The sequence below is a fragment of the Stegastes partitus genome, unplaced genomic scaffold, assembly GCF_000690725.1.
Source record: "Stegastes partitus isolate 25-593 unplaced genomic scaffold, Stegastes_partitus-1.0.2 Scaffold1285, whole genome shotgun sequence".
Classification (NCBI taxonomy): Eukaryota; Metazoa; Chordata; class Actinopteri; family Pomacentridae; genus Stegastes; species Stegastes partitus.
In genome coordinates this window covers 189206-205764 of record NW_007579016.1, presented here as the reverse complement: position 1 = coordinate 205764, position 16559 = coordinate 189206, and the positions used below count along the sequence as shown (strand labels likewise).

Here is a 16559-nt window from a genome sequence, read left to right as displayed (position 1 = left end):
GTCATTTCCTGTTTCTTTGAGATTGTTTTGTGTCAATTCGTAGTTGTTTTGTATTTCTGGGGTTGTTTTGAGTCTCCTTATGCAGGTTGATTTGTGTCTCTTTGTGGTTCTTTTGTGTCTTTGTGGTTCTTTTGTATCCGTCTGTTGTTTTTATATCGCTTTCTGGTCATTTTGTGTCTTTGTCGTTGTTTTCTGTCTCTAAGGTTTTTTGTGTATCTTTGTATGTGTTTTAAGTCTCTTTTATGGCCATTATGTGCCACTTTGCAGTTGTTTTGTGTTTTGTTTTTATGTGCAGTTGTCCACTAATCTGTTTATAGCGATATTGCATCTCTTTCAGCCTGTGTCTCTACATACAGGGTCTGTGGCTGTACATGGACTTCAGTAACACATCTGTGGACACATGCACTCATGTCTGAATTAAATGTGTATTAAATTATCGCAACAAACAGTTTAATTCTTAGCTTTGGTGCGTAATTACATGCAGAGATTAGTTATTTGTTGTCTCAGATAAGAAGATGAAATGTTTGAGCATCCTTTAGCCAACAGGCTGTTGTTGGTGTGATAACATACAGTTTAAAGATCTCACATTCAGATATTCAGATTGCACTTTCTCACTGACTGATGAATAATTACAGAATTGTTAACTGCCTGTTTTTCTGTGTGCAGAATGCGAAGTTTGTTCTCCGTGACGCTGCTGCTGTTCCTGGTCCTGACGCTCGGCGCCGAGGCCAACAGGAGGCCCAAAGGACAGAAAGGTGAGCTCTTCTTTATCGACCGTCAGTGACAATAAACCCACAAAGAAGACGGCTAATTTAGCTTAGCATAAAGACTGGGGGGAAACAGCTGGCGTAGCTCTGTCTGAAGCACCTGTACAGATAATCCTCATGTTGTATCTGCTCTGTTTAATCTGCACCAAAGCACAGAGTAGAAACCAGCCGGCTGTCGGTTTTTACACTGACTGGATGTAACATGTGGATATTTAGCGCATTTTGTGCTAAGAGGGGCATTTTGGACTTTTTGGACTGAGCCAGGCGAACTTTTTCTGTTGACTCTCTGTATGCTAAGCTAAGCTAAGCTAAGCTAAGCTAAGCAGCAGCTTCATATTTAATGTAAAGAGAAAAACATCTCGTCAGGCTGCTTCTGTTCACGATGTTCCCAGAATGTACATCATAACTGCAGGAATGTTCTCGGCAGTAATTGAAGGCGAAAGAGCGAGAAGAGCCGGTTTTTCTGGAGAAAATGTGTCGTGCTGTTCTAAAAACTCAACGAGCCTTTACAGTGAAACGTGTAGAGAAGCCCTCACACGTGTTGACTCTTGGATTCCAGTCGTGTTCTGGTTTTTTAGCAGCACAGTGATGCTAATGCAGCAACACTGTCGCTCCAGTCATCTGCCTTCAGAGGTTTGTTTTTATTTTGGCTTTAAAGCTGCGCTGCTTCTTCTGTTTTATTAAAAATGACATGATGATGAAGGTGCAGAGATTTAGGATCAAACAAGACAAGCTGGTGAACAAAAGTGCAGCATTTAGCAGCTAAACAGCCCGATGTTTCCCTCAGGAGGTGGAGGAGACCAAACTCAGAGCTAAAAGAGAGAATCCTGGACTTAGATTCATCACAACAGTCCTTAAAAGATGATCATGGTGCAGGATTTATGTCAATCTGAGGTCATTTTTGCACCTTTTTGCGGTGGTTTTCCATCTTTTGCAATAATTCAGTGTCTCTTTCTCATCAGTTTGTGTATTTTTAGGACCATTTTACATCTTTATGTGGTGTTTTTGTGTCTTTTGTTGTCATTTTGCATGTCTTTGTAGTTGTTTTTCATCTTTTTGTGTATTTTTTTGCATGTTTTTGTGGTCATTTTTTGGATTTTCTGCAACATTCTATGTTTCCTTCTAGCCATCTTATATAGCTGTGTTGGATTTTGGGGTGTTCATTTTGAGTTTTTGATTGTTGTTTTGTATCATTAGTGACGTCTTTGGTACTAATTTTGCACGCATTTGTGGCTATTTTGTGTTTCTTTGTCATCATTTTGCATCTTTTTAGGCCCATTTTGTATCTTGATGTGGTCTTTTGGCATATTTTGCAACATTTTAAGGGAGCGTTGCCTCTTTTGTGGTTATTTTGCACCTTTGGCAGTTATTTTGGATCCATTTGTGGTCATTTTGCGTCTGTTTGTGTTTGTTTTGGGTCTCTTTATTGTTGTTTTGCATCTTTTGTTGTCATTTTACACCTTTTACAGTATTTTTACATCACTTTTTGGTCATTTTATTTTCTTTTTGTTAAATGGTGAACTTACATAGTTGTTAGTGTTGTGTTTGTATCACATACATGTGCTCATTTCTGTGCTAGATATTACACAGATTTTTGATCTGACTTCTGTTAATGTACATTTGCCAAACTGTTTGTTATTTAATATTCTGAATCCCGTGCTGCTGACATTGTGTTTACTTGCTAACAAACTTTCTGTTATGTCTTTGTTGTTTCTCACGAGACCTGATACAGTGATAGACAAAATATTTCCATCATCAATCTATATAAAAGACGATGAAAACACTCGAAGACAAAAAAAATAATTAGCCTTTTTAAAGAGGTTTTAGCAGTAAAGTATAGATAAAGTATTAAAAGTAAAACACGACTCATGGATTAAAAATATATAATTCATAAGTTACACTTTAAATCGTGTAGTAAATCACAAGTCTGCCCAAAAAACTTTATTGTAAACAGTCAAATTACAGTTACAGAACATATATGACAACAAAGAGTAAACAACTTAATTATAACAAATATACAGAAAAATATACAGATAAAAACATGATGCTCCTTATATCCAACAGAAATAAATTAATGCAGAGACAGTAATAAAAAATGAATCCACTCAGTGTTGTAGCTGTAAAACAAACAGTTTGAGTTTGAATATGTAGAGGAGAAAAAAAAGTCATAAATGTGAAGTTTTTATATTTTATTTTATGTATATGATGAAAAACTGAGCGTTCTCTGAAACAAGCTGCTTTGTAAATGTGTTTAACCCCTAAAAGAAATAAAATACTCAACATTTTCTGACTGATGGAAGCTGCTGCTGAGTGAAACTGTCTAAACTTTAAGGCGTTGTTGGCGTCCTCTTCAGGATGTGTTTTTTTTTTCTGACCGACTCTCTGCTCATCAGGTAAACATGATAAATCCCGGCCGGCCTCCGAGTGCTCCTCTGCAGAGACTCAGTACGGGAAATGTGTGCCGGAGCACGGAGACTGTGGCGACGGTCTGAGGGAGGCCACCTGCAAAGATCGGACCGACAAGATCCCCTGCAGGATCCCCTGCAACTGGAAGAAGGACATCAGTAAGACGCAGCACACGGCAACACAAAAACACCACAACACAGCATTTATCAGCAGGTTTAACACGCTGCTTGTAGGCAGGGTTTGAAAGGAGGAGTAGAGCTTTGACAGGCCACAGGAGCAGAAATATATACTGTATATCTGGAAACTTACAATGTACAGCGCCACAGAGAAGTGAACTGTGGCAAGAGATAAATAATTTGCATATTTTACAGTTTTCTAGATTTAAAAATGGCGACATCTGCTGGCCACATGTGTCCATACACACAATCCTGATCAAACAGTTTCAACCGTTCAGATACCGATGCTACCAGAATAAGCTTTTGTTTATCCCAGTTCATAGTTTGTAAAAGACAAGATATTTTTATCTATTAATTCCCACAGTGGGGAAGTTTGCAGTGTTACAGCTGCAAAGATAGCGAAAGCATTTAAGGAATGTAGAACAAAACATAAAAACAAACCAAAATAAACACACAAACTACTTCTAAAAATAAACAATATCAGTGGTATTATACAGATGTTTTGATGAATTTAAATACTGATAGAGTAAAAATACACAGTTTGCCAAAAACTACCCGGTTGTCTTCCTACATCTGGTTGGATTCTGTCCTACGTAAACCAGTTTTTCTGACCGTTCTGACCCACAATGCATTGCAAAGATACGTCATGATGTCTAGGCAAGTTTGAGACGCTGAAAACGCACCACTGTGCGTTAAAAACTGAAGGATAGACACGACTGAAGGTCAGATGTTCTGCTAAACTGACGCCTCAAAGGGTTAAATAGAAAATTCAGTGAGCTCTTGATTTAAAGGTGATCGGTTGTTTTAAAGGAGTCATTCGCTGCAAAATAAAACATCGCTCACAGGACAATGAAGTTATCAAAGTAGCTGATTAGTTTTCTGTTTTGGTTTTTCATTTTGCTTCATGACATCTCTGAGCTTCTGGGCTTTTATTTCATCGACTTCAGCCTGTTCTAGAAGTTTTTTGGAATTCATTTGAATTAAAAGTCAAACCTGGTTCAGACCAACATTAATCCAAATAGATATGAGGAAATCTTTTGAAGGAGCAGCTGGAGGTTTATCTGTCATTTTACTGCAAACATCTCCTTTAACATTACTGATGAGAGTTTGTTTGTTCAACTCTGGCTGATGGATGCTACGATAAACTCTGATTTGATGCAGCGTCCTGTACAGGTTGTAGACCAACAGCAACAACAATATGAGCAATAAATGCCGAAAGATCAGGATCGTTTCGGAAAACAAAGTAAATATAAAACACTAAAAACACAACACAGAACATGATAAAAACCTCTAAGATCAAACTCTAACATAAATCTAAAATATTACGACCCCTAAGAGGAACGAGAAGCTGCTGAAATCATCAGACACGCATGACGATAATTCAAACATGAATCCAGATGTGACAGCAGCACAAACGGCTTCACTGACACTTCAAATGTTCCTGCAGGCGACTGTAAGTACAAGTTCGGTCCGTGGGGATCCTGCGACGCCGCCACCAACACCAAGAGCCGATCGGGAACGCTGAAGCGAGCGCTGTTCAACGCCGAGTGTCAGACCACCGTCAAGGTGTCCAAACCCTGCTCCCCCAAAGTCAAGAAGGCCAGAGGTGAGAGCTGAAAACCCTCAACACACACCAACACGCACCGCTCACACTGTTTTCTAACGAGACGTCTGAATGTTCACAAGCAGCTCGGCCCGTCCAGGATCCTCTAAACTTGTGTTTTTCAAAAAAGAAAATTGGTCTTTTGTTTCGATTCGGTAAAAACACAAAAATTCTCCAAGACTGAATACAAACAGCAGCTTGGTGTTGACTGACTGGTTGTTCTACTAGAGCGGCAACAATTATTCAATTTAAAGAAAACACTTTTTGATGATTGATTTCAAGCTAAAATGTCGACGACTTTCTGCTTTTAACTTCTCCAATGTGTGAATTTGCTGCTTTTCTGCTTCATTAAACATTGAGGTTCATCAGAAATGTGTTCTGACCTGTAGCATGAAGAAGAAATATTCCAGATTGAACTAAAGCTTCCAGGCCCATTGATTGTCAGTTAGCCAGGTTGGGGTAGCCTCAAGGGCTATAAGCTATAGTTTGATTTCTCCGGTGTGGTTATTTGAGGTGTTGAAAGTAGGTGGTGGTCAGATAGAGGTCCAAAAGGAAAAATATCTGTCCAGGGTTGAAGTTTGTTCTGTTGTTTAAAGAGCTGGGATCAATAGTTGTTTCCTAATTGTCTCCATGGCCTCAGAAGTAGGTAAGAAAAGTGAGGTGACATTGAATAAAACTGGTTTAACACGGTGCTAGTTTCTGTTTCTGAACCTTGTGGACTAAATCAGTGGAGATAGGGATGTGATGTGAAGCATTTCCAACCAGAGCTACTGAGATGGTGGCCAGATGTTCTGCCAGATGTTCCTTCCATGCATTTCTTTGGACGTCTGTATATTTATATAGGGTGTTTCTTCTCCGAGGTTAGGCAGGTGTTCCCCACGGTTGTTGTAGCTGTTGTTGAACTTCTTCTCCTAACTAGTTGTTGGATCTCACCTCAGAGCCGAGGTGGTGGTGTTGCCACTGAGTAATACTGTTGTTTTGACAGGATGAGAGATGTTACCACCTTTCTGTCCTGGGTTGTTGGTTGGAAGAAGGTATTTAGCGTCACTAAATCTTAAATCTTGAGTTGTTCTGCTTCGGCTAAGTTGATGTTCCTCAAAGTCGATTCTGTGACTATAATGACTCCTGGAAGCTGTTGTGGAAACATCTTAAAGTGACGTCCTTTAGCCAAGATGTGCTTCTCTGGCTGGGTAGCCACCCCATCTAATGTATTTTTGATCAAGTTATCCCAAATGTCTCACGTGTAGCGTCATGTTGTTTCTGTCTGGTTGGTTCAGATGTTCTCAAAGTTATTTACTTCTGACTGTCACAGTTGGAATTTACCGGTTTGTCTTGTACTTAATGTGGCTTTACAGTGAGTTTGGAAACTTCCTCCGGGACTGTACCGGGCAGACGTGCTGTCAGTTTGTAGAAGGTCTGATTAATCCTGTCCTTAACTAGCCACATCTATAGAACGGTCCATTTTAATATGCACTAATGGACAGGATTGACCTACAGAAAACACCTCCATCCAACACAGTCATAAAGGAAGTTACCGCAGATAGCTCAACAAAAAGGGGCTCGCAATCGCAAACATGTAAATTCTAAACATTACAGTCAAGAGGAAATAACTGTGAGAACATCTGAACCAACCAGACAGACACAAGGAGATACTACATGACTAGAGTTTTAACATAAGTGGGGGAAAAATGTACATGAACAGAGAAGGATGTCGTAGCTAAAGGACGATATCTCCACAACAGCTACCAGTAGTCGACAACATAATAGAGCAGTAAGGAACAACAACCTGGCAGACACAGAACAACTCTGGATGAGGGGTTTTGTGCTTCCTCTGTAGTCGACTGGCATGTTTTTGTGGTCTTTTTGAAATACTTTGTGGTTGTTCATCATCTTTTTGTGGTTATTTGTTGTGTTGTGGTCATTTTGCATCTATGTGTAGTCCCTCTGAATCTGTTTTTAGTTTGTTTTTAACATCTTTGTGATCATTTCAAGTCTCTTAAAAGTCATTTTGTGTTTGTTCCTGGTCATTTTGCATCATTTTTAAACAGTGTGGTTGTTTAGCCTCTTTTTGTAGCTATTTTGTGTCTTTTTGTGGTTGTTTCATATCTCTTTGAGGTCTTTTTGGGGCCATTTTGAATCATTTAGCATCTTTTTGTGTTTTTTTTTCTTGTCTTTTTGTATTTATTTTGGTCATTTCAAGTCTCTTTGTGGTAATTTCGCATGTCTTTGTCCTCACTTTTTGCAGACTACAGTCACTAATTTTAACTGTTTGTTGTTTGCTTCAACAGGGGAAAAGAAGTCAAACTGAAGGAAGCAACGCGATGCAGACGACGGCAGGATTTCTTCCTCCGGCTGAACAATCGTCTTCCCTCCTTCATCAAACAAAAAAAAAAAAAAAAACCGAGAGACTCCTCCAAAACACGCCAACCACCTTCCGTCTGGCCTCCTCTGACTGTTGTTCTGGTTTCTCATGTGACGTTCTTGTGTTTACTTGGATTAAAGTGTGGAAAGCTTTTCTCCCACTAGATAATAAGAATAATCCTTATAGCTGATAGTTTGTTTTAACAGTTACACTCAGATAGTCCTAAAAGCTTAGCTCAAAGTGAATTAACGTTCCGGAAACTGAACCTGACGGTCCGTCCACCCAACCGTCCCGAGTTTTGTTTTTACGGGAGTTTAGAATCCCCTTTAAAAAGATCTGTAATGAGAAAATCCTCTATGAAATCTATTTTTGAACTATAGATTGATTATTGACGATGACAAGACTTGTATAAATGAACAAATTAAATACTGTACATTGTTTTGGTGAAGAGTTTGGTCTGTTCTTTGGGTCACTGATGATATAATGTCCATACGAATACAGTTTCTCCATCTCAGCTATGAGACGACTACCAATGGGAGCATCCAATCAAAGAAAGTCTCCGTGGACTGAAGAAAAACACATCTGCATGTTATCTGTTGATGAAATAAACGGTCCCCTATACCTGCTATCCTTATTAGCCTAAACAAATTCTAAAACACAAAAAAGCTCGTATTTGTACGTGGTTATTTAGCAATAAAATGATAAAAATGGATTTCTGAAACTAGAACTATATCAACTAGCGAGCACAACACGAGAACTTTGGAGGAATATGACATAATTTAGGTACTTTTTTTGGTAGATGATCTGTATGTTGGTTGTTTTAACACAAGCAGTAATATGTAAACTGTTATTTGCAAAGTTTACAACCAACTTTTGCTCCATCTGTTCGAACAAAAGACTTCCTTGATGTCATGTCGGCTGGTTTGGATTCGATTCTGTGCATATATTCATTAAATAAGTTGGAACTAGCAGTCTCCCAATGAAGTTTTACAAACGTGGGGATGTTCACAGGTAGTCTGATCCTCCCACTGCTAAAAATAACTGCTTAAACCTGGAAGGCTGTTGATGTAGAACATTTCTCTTTATGAGGAATACCGATTATTGATGAGCCTCCAGCCAATCGACCTATCCACCAGCAGGCTGCTGACCCCTTTATTAGAGAAAAACCTAATTATGTAGATCCAGCTGATGTGTAGTAAACCTGGGCTTTATTGTGATTATAAAATATGAAGTTCTTTCAAGGAAATAATAAACACAACATCACCCTATATGATAGGTTGTTGGAAAGCAGCTTATTTCTAAAGTGACTACATTTGCCAATTCTCCACTAAATATGTTGCCAGTTGTGTTAAAAAAAAAATAAAAATACAACTTTAGTTTGGGACAACAAGCCAGAGGGCTGCTGATGTAGAGCTTTTCTCTTCATAAAAGTACCACCAGAGACTGAGGAGAGTATATCGACCAACCAATCAACCAGTCCAAGATCCATGTTGTCAAGAAACTATCTTATCAGAGTAACTACGCCTCGGCTATATTCGCCTTTTTCTCCAGTAAGTCTGATACCATGTCTTACTCTAAAAAAGGAACAACTTATGAAAGTAACAGCAATGACTAAAGAGAGCTTATCAACCACCTGATCCACCTGGACGCAACAGATCTACAGACAATGTCCACAACTAAGACAACCAGAGCCAACCAACCGTCAGCTATAAAGTCACAGGCAATGAGCAAAACACTTCATATGTGGGTGGAACGTCCTGATTCAATTATCAAGGAATCCTATTTAGCCATGTTAATAAACTTCAAAGAGATATTTAAGAGAAGCATATATTCCCTTAATGATTGGGTGTTAACTGGATAATTAGCTCCATATGCTGTTTGTCTGACCAACCAGAGGATGGAAACATAAACTTGTGTTTTCCTTTGCTGATTTTCTCAGAATTCAATTAAAGTTTCTGCTTCATTTGGATGAAAATTGTCTGTAATGCCACATGTAAGGTGAACAAAGTAGCTTACCTGCCAAAGATGTTTCACTTCACTTTTCCGCCGCGGCAGCGCAGGAGGCTGCAGAAGGTTTTCCTGAAGGTGATGTTGCACAGAGCGTAGCAGAAAGGGTTGGCGGCGCTGTTGACGTAGCAGAGCCAGTAACCGGTGGTCCACAGGATCTTGGGGATGCACACGTGGCAGAAGGCGGCGACGACGGCCATGACGTTGTACGGCGTCCAGGTGAGGATGAAGGCCAGCAGGATGGCCAGGATGGTCTTGGTGACCCTCCTCTCCCTCGCCGTCACTCGACGCCGCCTCCTCTCCTGAGACCTGAAGCTGAGGCAGGTGGAGAACGCCGCCGACGCTGTCCGGTGAAGGTCGGTGTGGGACATCGGGTCGTTATTGATCTTGTTGTAGTCTTCGTCTCTGGCTTGGCAGGTGGAGGTTCGAACAGGACGCTGCTGAGGAGACAGACGAATCAGGTCAGGACTGAATGATGTGCAAAAAAATACAGCGATTGCGATATAAATCCTGATTTTAGTGGGAATGGTCATTTTTACATTTTCAGTCACCGACAACAAACATAGAAATCGTTGTGATTTTTGTATGAACCCAAACATCTGGAGATCAGGATTTGCAGGTCTAAGTGTCTCTGTAGAACCACAAGGTTCATTGATCTAAGTCATTACCTGCATCAATCAATACCGATTCCTTTTTCCTACACTTCAGGTATTGTACATGAGCTGTAGTACCCTTTTGTTCCACCAGGGGGACTCTCTCATTGTTTAATACTGTAGTGAGGAGAGCTGGAGGACAATATAGTGTTAAAAAGCAAGAGAGCGTTGTCGGGGTGTAAGACGGCAAAGGGACACTATGACAAAGACTTCTGTGAGGCTCAATGACCTCCAACCAACACACATATTAGATCAAACCAGGAAAAATTAGGACGTTGTCTCTATATCAGATGGCAAATATAACAATAGTTTATGTCAGTGCATGACCAATGAGAAGTGTGCTGAATGCAGCTTGTAAATCAAACAATTATAGACCGATAAAGGTGTTGACATTAGGAAAATATTCCCATTTATGACACCTGTACAACAGTGGACATAAACAAAGGATCAGGCTTCACTTTAAGTCAATAGCAATCTGTTAAAAAATGCCCCGATCTTTATCTTTGGATATTTCCCGTGAACGTATTTCCATTTCGATAACAGGTTTCTAACTTCACAAATGACTGCTTTGCGTCAGGACATACAGTGTGTGACTGTGTTTGTGCTCAAAGCATCGATTTAGGCAACAAAACTGTTCAAGAAAACCCCAACAGACATTGATCAGCATGTACAGAATCAACACAAAGCAGATTTACGGTGCAGACACTCAGGATGGTAAAATTTAAGGATGTAAACTCCTGAAGGTTGTTCAGTACCTACCGGGTGTCTCCAGCTGTCCACCGTCACCAGCGTGTCAACAGGACTCCTGGAGGCCTTCCGTTTCCTTCTGGTTTTTGGCGAGCTGGACTCTGACTGGTTCAGAGAAACATCGGAGGTGGGGTCACTGCTCACCAAGCTCCATCGCTTCAACAGGAAGTTTTTAATGGAGGGGCTGGACGTCCTGAGCGTGCCCTGCTCTGAACGGAGCGCGCTCAGGCGGCTGTGGCTGGCGGCCGACAGGCGGCTGTACAGGCAGATCATGACGATCGCTGGCAGGTAAAAGGATGGAAGTGTCGTCCCCAAGGTGACCGCCGGGCTGGCCAGCAGCTGGGTGTAGCACGCTCCATCGGGGACGGCTCGTCGTCCACCGGCGGTCTGCCAGCACAGGATGGTCGGGGTCCAGAGGATGAAGCACAGCAGCCAAGCGGCGCCGATCATCAGGCCGGCGATCCTACCTGTCCGCCACGCCGGGTAGCTGAGCGGCCGCGTCATGCAGAAGTAGCGGTCCAAGCTGATGACCAGCAGGTTCATGACGGAGGCGTTGCTCACCACGTAGTCCAGGACCAGCCACACGTCGCAGAGCGCTGCCCCCAGCGGCCAGCGGCCCTGCAGCTGGTACAGTGTGTACAGGTTCATGGACAGCAGGCCGATGATCAGGTCGGCCACCGCCAGGCTCAGCAGGAAGTAGTTGTTGACGGTCCGCAGGTGGCGGTTCACCTTGATGGACAAGATCACCAGCGTGTTGCCGAGGACGGTGACCACGCTGAGGGAGGCGGTCACCGTGACGATGAGGGTCAGCTGGGTGGTGCTGTAGTGGGTCGCCGCTGTGATGGGAGGCTGGCAGGAGGCGTTGACGCAGGGGCGGAGCCAAGCGGAGGTGTTGAGGTCGAGGTCCGGGGTCGGTCCCATGGTTCCTAAAAACACAGAAACAAGACCCAGCTGTAAAGTCATTATTTATATGGTAATCATTTGTTCATCATCAAAACAAAACACAAAACGTTGAAGTGTTTTAAGGTTAAAGTGACCACTGCTCTCAGTTCTGTGATGGTGTTACAGATGTAGGTTCAAAATCAGGGAAGTTTCAGTCTGAAGAATCTCTTTTCTCAATGTATGAACGAAGACCTAAAGGTTTTTCCACAACTTTTTTGGGGGCTCGTCCGGGATCACAAACCTTCTGGTGTTTATGACAAGAACACAGACTGACCTTGGCCAGGGTCAGCTATCAGCTGACCTTTGGAGGGTTTCTCTTACAGGGGTTTTCACCTGGAAGCCCAAAGTTGTTTTCCTCTAAAGGAAGTGGAAGGCAGTCAGTGATTCCCATTGCGGTTTTAAAATAGATACTTTTCCTGAGAGGAAAACTGCTTTCTTTTTCTCTTTTCAGCTTCTAAATGGTAAATGGTGGGTACCTCTGCTGATTGCTAGCTGTTATAATCTTTGAGTGTTGATCTCTCTGAAGAAGCTGTCTGCTGTGCTGCCTCAGCATCAGAGTGTAAAACCAGACAGAAAAGTCAACAGCGAGCCAACAAAGGAACATTTAAGAACAAAATCTGTGAGTTGAACTCTAATCAGGCTGATACACATGTGTGTTGTTTCATCTCAAGACATCAGGGTCTTTCTGCTCAAACATCTCTGATTTACTTTAAACATTTTTATCATAAACTATGGACATTTAAAATGTTATCTGTGGAATTATATGATCATATTTCAACTCACACATCAGAGATTATTTGATCTACTTGTCCAGTATTGCAGATTCTAAATCAATGACATGATTTTTAAAAAGTTAGACTTTTATCTTTAATAGTCTCTGATTGATGTTCAAAAGATTAGTTTAAGGTAAACTTTAGATTTTAAAAAATCCCAAAACATGGAATAAATGCACACCTAAATTTGGTAAAAGTGATATTTTCACTTCTGATTTCATCCAAAACCCCAAAAATATTTAATTTACGTTTATAGAAAACTGAGAAATAAAACTTTCTTTTGGCTTAAAATGTTTAAAATGATTCATCAGTTCTAAAAAATTAGTTTTCACTTTTTTTTTTGAAGTTTCACTTTTTATTTTTGCACAAATGTGCACATATTTTAAAAGTTTAATTCTACGATTTTAATACGGAATAGATATTAATGTAATTTTTAATTTGGTCAAAAATAAATTGTCGTAAAAAAATAGAATTAAATTTGCAGCTTGACAGAAGATTAATCAACAACAAAATGTCACTTTGTTTCTGAAAACAAAACGTTTTTTGGTTTTCTGCTGTTTCATGGAATCAAAGATCAATAATTGAATTAATCAAACCTTCAGATCAAACATTAAAGCTCTGAAATTCAGTCAGTGCTTATTTAAAGACTTATTAAGACTTTAAATTTACTCACATTTATGTTGTATTTCTGAGGATTTCCCAGCTGTGTGAAGCTACAGGATGAATCAACTACTGAGATCATTGATTAAAGGTTTCCTGAATGTGACGATTCGTCCTTTCTCTATTCGTCCTCTCGTTTACTCGTCGCTTTACAGACTAAACCGACTAAACTTGTCTTTGCAAAAATCGGATTTTTGCATCTGAAATTTAACATTTTTGACACATAAAGCTTCATTACAAACCACATAAAGAGCAAATACAATCAATTATCAAACTGAAGATTATTTAACTGCTTTGATCATCATTCAGGTAAAAAAAAAAAAAAAAAGCGAACATTTCTGGATTCCAGCTTCTAGAACAAGACAGTTGTTATTTTTTCAGTCCCTTTGGGCTCTGGACAACATCCTTCAGCATTTTATGAATTTTTACAAACCAAATAATCAATTTATTAATGGATCGACAGATTAATCCATGTAGCCCTGGACAAAGTACAAGCACAACATGCATTAGGAATAAAACTGTGAAAATATAATCAACATCAGTAACAAGAACAACTTTTCTGTACTGAGGACTTTCACTTTTAACTCTTTAAGCTCATTTTTGAGGTCCTACTTTTGTATTTTTGTGTTTGAATCCATCACAGACGACCTGCAGCTGAACTAAAACTACATTTAAACCTTTAAAAAATCACAGTAAATTAATGATAAGAACTTCCTGACAGTGTTAAGCTGTAAACTCTGCTGTGAGCTAATTTGACAGATTCGTTATTAATCCTCTTTGCAGCTACAATCACAGTCAGGGACCAACATCTGACACTGAAAATTAAACTCATGCTCAATTAACTTCAGTACTTAAACATACTGAAGACTTAGTGAGGTAATAAAAAAGATAAAATACAGATAATAAGAAGTATGCAAAAAAAAAATCTATGATGTGTGCAATAAGCTGTCATGTAAAAAAAAGTGTAAATAGTGAGCAACAGATGACCTGCACAGCCCCAAACCTCACTACAACGTATAACAGAACGGTGTGAATACATGTGGGACAGGGTGAGGATGTCACTTACCGCTGCTCCAGCTGCTCCAGCTGCTCAGGTCGTCCTCCGTCGGCAGCAGCAGCAGCAGTTTATATGCAGCTGAAGAAGAACCGAGCGGTGCCTCTGACTGTCCTCAGATCAGACTGGGCTTGACGTGGGACGTAACGACACATCAGTGTGAGAAGAGGCCGAGCCCTGCTTCCGTTAGGGAGGACGCCGCCACCCCGAGTTTACACTTCATCTTCCTTCCACCATTAATAAAGAGTCTGATCCACTTCATCTGGCAGCAGAGCGAGCCAGAACCCAGCGCTCTGTTAGTATAAAGCATTAACCAGCTGCAGTCCACAGCAGCAGGTTGCCTCTGATATAATGTGATTATCAGCACATCTCTGAGAATTAAAGTTCATCAGCCTCATCAAGTCCTCCTTCTACACTTGGTCTCATCAAATTGCTTCATTTGTCTCTTTTAAAGGGCCCAAATTCTGCACATTTACAGATTTAAAAATGTTTTTTTGGGCTCTAGATAACATGTCTACCTGCTTTAATGTTCAGAAACACATTCTGAACACCACTGCAGCTCTTCTTCTGCCTGAAATGCTTCCTTTCAGCTCCTGTCTCTTTAAGACCGCCGTCCTGAAAAGCATTTGGTTCAGGATTCGATTTCATTAAAGTCCTGGAAACTGAGCCTAAAGCTCTGGAGCTCTTTCTGAACGTCGTTTGGCTTCTACGCATTCTCTTTCATCTTTTCTTGACATTTCCTTCTTTGGTTTACAGCAGCAGTGAAGCTCATCTTGTTCAGGGCTACTTTTCGTTGATGGTGCAGCTACAGACGTGAACTGTGGCTGAAGAGTCCTGGATGTGGATTTCAGGTTGCAAAATAAAAACTAAGCTTCAGGCTCATTTTGTATTTTTAAAGTTGAGTTTGCGATGAGGGGAGAGGTTTTAAAATCAGTCCAGAGACCTTACATGTGAAAGTTATCCTGTTATTTATTATTATTAGACATTATTAGTGAAGCTTTTGTGGCAAATCTGAAGAGCTGGTGCTGATTTTGATTATCTTACAGGCTGCAGATAATTATTAGAATATTATATTATTGATTTTGTAATTGATTATTGGGTTTGTAAGACTTATGAAACCCTCAGATGGTCAGCTGAAGGTGGCTGTCGTTTCTAATTTACTTTCACAATCTGTAACATTCATCTAATGCCGGTTTTATGCGCTACGCCTGCGTTTCTGGATTCTCTGAAATCTAATTTTATATTAATATTTTGGTGGCTGCCAGCTCTTCCCTGCTGGTTCCCTGCTTCTGTTGAGAGCGTTTCTTTTCGTTATTCCTAAAACTACTTCTTCTTTTACTGTATTTTCTTTGTTCTGCATCAAGTAAAAACCTCCTCTCAGCACTTGCTTTCGGTCAAACCAACAATTAACTGAAATTAACAAGCAAATCTTCACATTTTAAAAGTTGCAAATGTTAAATATTTGTAGCACGTTTGTAGGAAAAGTGACTTAAAATGGTTTGAACACTTCTTAGATGTACAGTCAGGACTTTAATTTATAACAAACCTTCACGTTTGATCAGTTGTTCTTCTGTTTTGTATGAAAACCTCTGATATTTGTAAAAAGCTGTCAGATTAAGTTCAACGTTTTCCTCTAAACTGCACAGCACAAAAACTGTTACCTCAACAATGGATGCAAAGTTTAAAGGTTAATCATTAATAATCCATTAATGGTTGAACTAATAGGTCATTTAGCAAAAGCTGACAAAATATTTTTTAACACTTAATGTTTGCTGTGTTTGTAAATAGTGAAATATAAATTGTAAAAAAAAAAATATTCATTCAAATTTGCTGTTCAGTCATTGACCCGATAAAATGCAAATTATTAAACGCAGCTGCAGTCTTCCAGAGCAAATAACTTTATAATAATAATAATAATAATAATAACGTTATTGATCTCTTCCCAGCAGCTTGATATCAGAATAATAATCCTCACAGCTGATCTTCATGATGCAGCGACCTGTTCACTGCAGTTAATCCAGCTGCTGGAAATACAAACACTTCATCAGTCCAGGAAATCTGTCTGGGAATATTATCAGTTGATTAAATAATTAAATTAGCCTCTGAACCCCAAAAAGCGGCAGCATGTTTGAGAGGCACCTTTAAAAATGTATATATCAGCCAAAATGACACCATTTATCAATCAGATGCTGTCAAAACAGAGAGAATTACCAAATTGTGAACTTTTTGACCAAATCTAAGCTGCAAAGCAAAGTGTTTCATCAAAATCACCTTCTTCGACATGCTTCATGTAAAAACTGGCCAAAAATAACCCGTTTGCTAGAAACAGATTCTATAAAAAATTATCAGCTTCTCTGCACAAGCACACAGCCATCAGTAACTTAGCTGGAAAACAACAATCATGTGACA

At 39.9% G+C, this 16559-nt stretch overlaps 2 protein-coding genes across 2 annotated transcripts in view; one reads left to right on the top strand and one right to left on the bottom strand.

Moving 5' to 3' along the window:
- Positions 1 to 7741, top strand: part of LOC103369419 (midkine) — a 10508-nt gene extending 2767 nt beyond the window's left edge. Inside the window, exons 2-5 of the mRNA XM_008298132.1 lie at positions 667 to 755; positions 3161 to 3331; positions 4797 to 4955; positions 7241 to 7741. Coding sequence (XP_008296354.1) covers positions 668 to 755; positions 3161 to 3331; positions 4797 to 4955; positions 7241 to 7260 — 438 coding nt within the window. The 5' untranslated portion in view covers position 667 and the 3' untranslated portion in view covers positions 7261 to 7741. The remainder of the gene's footprint in view (positions 1 to 666; positions 756 to 3160; positions 3332 to 4796; positions 4956 to 7240) is intronic.
- Positions 7742 to 9344: 1603 nt separating this feature from the next.
- Positions 9345 to 11642, bottom strand: LOC103369422 (muscarinic acetylcholine receptor M4-like). Its single transcript, XM_008298135.1, has 2 exons — positions 10734 to 11642; positions 9345 to 9761 (listed from the first exon to the last, which is right to left on the bottom strand). The coding sequence occupies exons 1-2, from the start codon at positions 11640 to 11642 to the stop codon at positions 9345 to 9347; spliced, it is 1326 nt and encodes a 441-aa protein (XP_008296357.1).
- Between the last annotated feature and the right edge of the window lie 4917 nt (positions 11643 to 16559).